We start from the raw sequence: 4,865 nt of genomic DNA, 5'->3' as shown, positions 1-4,865 counted from the left end.
TTGGGAAAAAAAAAAAAAAAAAAAAAAAAAAAAAAAAAAAAAAAATATTATATAATATATATGAACTTATAATTAATAATATAATATATATATATATATATATATATATATGTATATATTTTTTATATATTTTTTTTTTCCCTCAAATTTCAAAACATATTATATATATATTATGGAATAAAAAAATGGTAAGGATGAAAAAAAATCAAATGGGATGTTTATGAATTTATATATGTATATAAAATTCGTTTCTGGGTCAAATATATATATTATTAAAAAAAAGTAAAATAATACATATAATAGTGTTTATATATTTATATATTTACTTTTAATTGATTTAATTTTTTTTTTGTAGGCAACTTTGGCTGATTCATTTCTGAAAGATCTCGAAGATCTTGAATTTGAAGAGGAAGAAGAAGAAGAAGAAAATAATATCGGGGAGAAGGCCCCCTTTATTAAAAGAAGTAACAATAGAGTAGACGATGAAGATAATGATGATTATGAAGAGATTGTAGATGCTATTGAAGAGTTTTTAAATGAGAAGAAAAAAAACAAGGAAAGGAAAATCTCGGAATTGTTATATGATGAAGAGTTTTTAAATATGATGAATGATATAAAGACGTACATGTTTGAAGAGGAACAAAAAAAAAAAGAAAAAGAAAAAGATGATGAGCATGTAGATGGTGATGAAAAAATTGAAGGATTATTAAAGGAGAGGGAGAGGGATAGGGAGAGCAAGAGCAATAAAATAAATAATATTGATAGTGATAAGTTTAATAATAATAGTGATGAGGATAATTCTTATGATGATGTGATGATAGAAAAATGTATGGAAACTATCCTAAGAATTGACACAGAAATATTAAATATCCACAAATATGTAAAAGATATTTATTCAACAAAATTTCCAGAATTAGATTCTATAGTATATAGTCCTGTAGAATATATAAGTGTTGTTAATAAAATAAGAAATGAGGTTGATTTAAAGAATATTGACTTCTCAGATATTTTACCTAACACAACCGTTATGGCTATTACTGTTGCTTCTAGTATGACAACAGGAATATGTTTACCTGATCATTTATTAAAAAATTGTATTTCTTTTTGTAATGAAGGAATACAATTAAATGAATATAGAAATATAATATTATTATATTTAGAAAGTAAAATGTTTTATCTAGCACCAAATGTAACCATGTTATTAGGTAGTTCTTTAACAGCACGTTTAATAAGTGCTGTGGGTTCTTTAAAGAACTTATCAATAATATCATCTCAAAATCTAATAGTTATAGCAAGTACAAAAAAATCACTATTTGGTTTAAGTAATGTACATAAGACTCTGGGAATAGGTATCCTGTGCTGTTCAGAAATTGTTCAAAGTGTACCTGATGCATATAAAAAGAAAGCCATAAGCTTATTAGCTTCAAAATGTAGTTTAGCTGCTCGAATTGATTATTTTAAAAAATATAAAGAAGGACAATATGGATTATTACTTAGACAATATATTATATCCCATTTAATAAAATTACAAGAACCACCACCATTAAAACAAAAAAAAATATTACCCATGCCTGATGAAAAGAGAAAAAGAAAAAGAGGTGGAAAAAGATATCGTAAATTAAAAGAAAAAACACAAATAACCGAATTAACAAAACAAATCAATAGATTACCATTCGGTCCTGAAACAACAGATGATTTTTATAATTTTAATGATCAAAATACCATCTTATTAAATTCAAATATAACCAAATTAAAATATACAAATAAACAAAAAAATCTTATAACAAAAAAAAGAAATTTAAATGTACATTCAAGTGGAGCCACAGGTGGATTGTCTTCTTCTTTAATTTTTACGCCACTCCAGGGGATTGAATTATATAACCCTTCATTAATTAATAAAAAAAATAAGCAAACCGAAAATAAGTACTTTTCAAATACGGCTGAATTTAGGAAGATATAAATAAATATATATACATATATATATATATATATATATATATATATATATATGTATGTATATATATATGTATGTATTATTTATATATATATTTTCGTTATATATATTTTTTCTTTATATTTTCTTTAAGGTATTATTGCGGACAAAACCAAAGTTTACGAGAACTCGATAATTGAATCAATATGGCTATTGTTTACCAAGGGGAGTTATTTTAATATGGCCATGCTTCTATTCTTTTCTATTATAATACCGTTTCTCAAGTTACTTATGGTTAGTGATAACTTTTATAGTTTTATTGTATTATATAAAATGAATAAAAAAAGAGAAGAGGAAAAGAGAAGGAGACGGAGAAGAGTACGTGCACGAGAATATAATAATGCTAAATATAACAAGAATAGATATAAAATGAATAAATATAATAGAAATAATTATATTAATGATATTTATAAGGATGATATATATTATAGTGAAAATATTTTTAAGAATGATGAGATAAATTATATTAATACAATAAATAAATAAATACATATATATATATATATATTTGGAGAATAAATTGGTTAGTTCTTTAAAGGTTTATTTATCTTAAAAAATTAAAAATGTGTATATATATATATATATATATATATATATATATATATATATATAATATATTATTTTTTAATATATAAGGGTCGAGGATATATAAAGTACATATATATAAAGTATATTTATATATATATATGATATATGTGTGCTTGCTTTTACATATTGGGATTATATTAAATGTGTCAATATGAAAAATTTTGACATTCTTATTTTTGAAAAATTATAAGTTGTATTAATATTGAATAAGTGTCGAAAAGATGAATTTTTTTTTTTTTTTGAAGTCTAATTTTGTGACCTTTTTTTGTTCTTATAAATTTTAATACATATAAATTTTTAATATATATATATATATTATTTATTTATTTTATTTATTTATTTACTCACTTTGATGTGTTTAATATGTTATCTCTCTTTTCAGTGTGAACCAAAAAAAAAAATGGTCATCATATATATTTATTTTTTAGTGTGTTCAATTATTATAAGATATATAAAAACAAGAATTTCATATGATGAGATTATATCTTTTAATAATTTGAATGAAAAAAATGTATTAACATATTATAGTTATGATGACGATTCTGATGAATGTTATATGTGGTATTATTTTAAGGAAGATTTTTTTGAAATATATTATTTAAAAGATGAATATAATATAATAAAGAAAAAACAAAGAGACATAATTAACAGAGGTGTTAGGCAGACGGAAATATGGGACAATATGTATAAAAATAATATTGTTAATAAGAATAATATTGATAATATTGATAATGTTGATAATATTGATAATAATAACCTGGATTATAAACATCATAATTTCTTGGATAATGCTAATAATAGCAACTCGTGGATTGTTAGCGATAACATTTGTTGTAAAGAAGTATTAATTTTTATAGATAAAGAAAAAGTGAATTGTAATAAATCTTTATCCTCATTTATCATAAGAGTAAATAAAAAAGAAGAAGAAGAAGAAGAAGAAGAAGAAAAGAGTTATATTTCTGTTGAATATAATGTAAGCAATCACATATACATTATAGATAATGTTATTATTACATACGCTAATAAAACGGAGAAAAAATTTTTATATATTCTTACAGATAATAATAAGAAAATAAATTATCCTAAAAACGATATATTTGATATGTATTATAATAGAAAATATGTAGATTATGTAAAAGTATTATTTAACAAGTTAAGAGGATATCATGAATTACATATAAAGACAAAAGATAAAATAGGTAAAACAAAAATCTTTATTATATTAAGAAATAAATGTAAACATATATTTATTACTATACTATTATATATATATGAACATTTATATTTACTTCCTAATAATACCTATGTCATACCAGGAAATAACATAAAATTAGTTTTAAGAAAAACAAATTATAATCAAGCATACTATGAAAAAAACAAGGTACTTAATAATTGTTTTTATATATTTGCAAAACATAAACATATTTTTAAAACTTATAATATTAATATGCAGCCCTTAAGAATGAAAAAAAATATATATAAATCTAATTATTACAATCATTATGATCATAATAATAATAATATTAAAAAATATAATAATATATCTTTATATTATGATGATTTCCCAGAACAAACTGCTCAACTATATTATGATAAAGTAAAAAGGTCTCAACATGAGCCTGGAAAATTGTCTTTTTATCATTATTATAAATACTTGGAATTTATAAAGCACCAACAAGTTAAAGAACATATAGAACTTATGCAATGTCTTAAAAAATATCATATAACTAATTTTGGATATAAATATAAAATTATTCCTAGTGATGAATATGAAATAATTAAAAATGATGTAATCCAAATAAAAAATAAAAATAATAATAACAACAATAATAATAATATTTATAATAATAATAATAACAATATTTATAATAATAACAATATTTATAATAATAACAATATTTATAATAGTAATGATTATAAAATCAAAATACACGTTTTAGTAAAAAATGTACAAAATAATCAATCTTTTTCTTCAGTTGTTTACATATATAATATACACCATATAAATATAGAATGCCTCTATCCCTCCTATATTATATCCCACATAATAGAATATAATAATATAAATAATAAAAATATAGAGACACAAAATAATAAGTATTATTTAGAAAAAAAAAAAAAAAAATGGTATGAAGAAGATCCTTTTATTCCTATAGAAATGTTCTACTTGAAATACCATTTTTTTTATAAACATTATTATTATTTTAATAATTATTATATAAATAGATATTTTAAAATAAATAGAAATGATTCAAATGAAGAAAAAAAAAAAAAAAAAAAAAAA

At 20.6% G+C, this 4,865-nt stretch overlaps 2 protein-coding genes across 2 annotated transcripts in view; both read left to right on the top strand.

Annotated features, from left to right (window-relative positions):
* Positions 1–185: 185 nt before the first annotated feature.
* On the top strand, positions 186–1,960 carry PRSY57_0406500 (U4/U6 small nuclear ribonucleoprotein PRP31, putative; the record flags this gene model as incomplete). Its single annotated transcript, XM_012905929.2, has 2 exons — positions 186–188; positions 356–1,960. 2 exons carry the CDS (start codon positions 186–188, stop codon positions 1,958–1,960), a joined length of 1,608 nt encoding a protein of 535 aa, XP_012761383.2.
* A 1,021-nt stretch (positions 1,961–2,981) lies between these two features.
* PRSY57_0406400 (hypothetical protein) overlaps positions 2,982–4,865 on the top strand; it is a gene marked incomplete at both ends in the record, with an annotated part of 7,206 nt that continues 5,322 nt past the window's right edge. Inside the window, one exon of the mRNA XM_012905928.2 lies at positions 2,982–4,865. This exon is cut by the window's right edge and continues 5,322 nt beyond it. Coding sequence (XP_012761382.2) covers positions 2,982–4,865 — 1,884 coding nt within the window.

The sequence above is a fragment of the Plasmodium reichenowi genome, chromosome 4 (genome assembly GCF_001601855.1).
Source record: "Plasmodium reichenowi strain SY57 chromosome 4, whole genome shotgun sequence".
Taxonomy (NCBI): Eukaryota; Apicomplexa; class Aconoidasida; order Haemosporida; family Plasmodiidae; genus Plasmodium; species Plasmodium reichenowi.
This window is presented reverse-complemented; position numbering and strand designations above follow the sequence as displayed.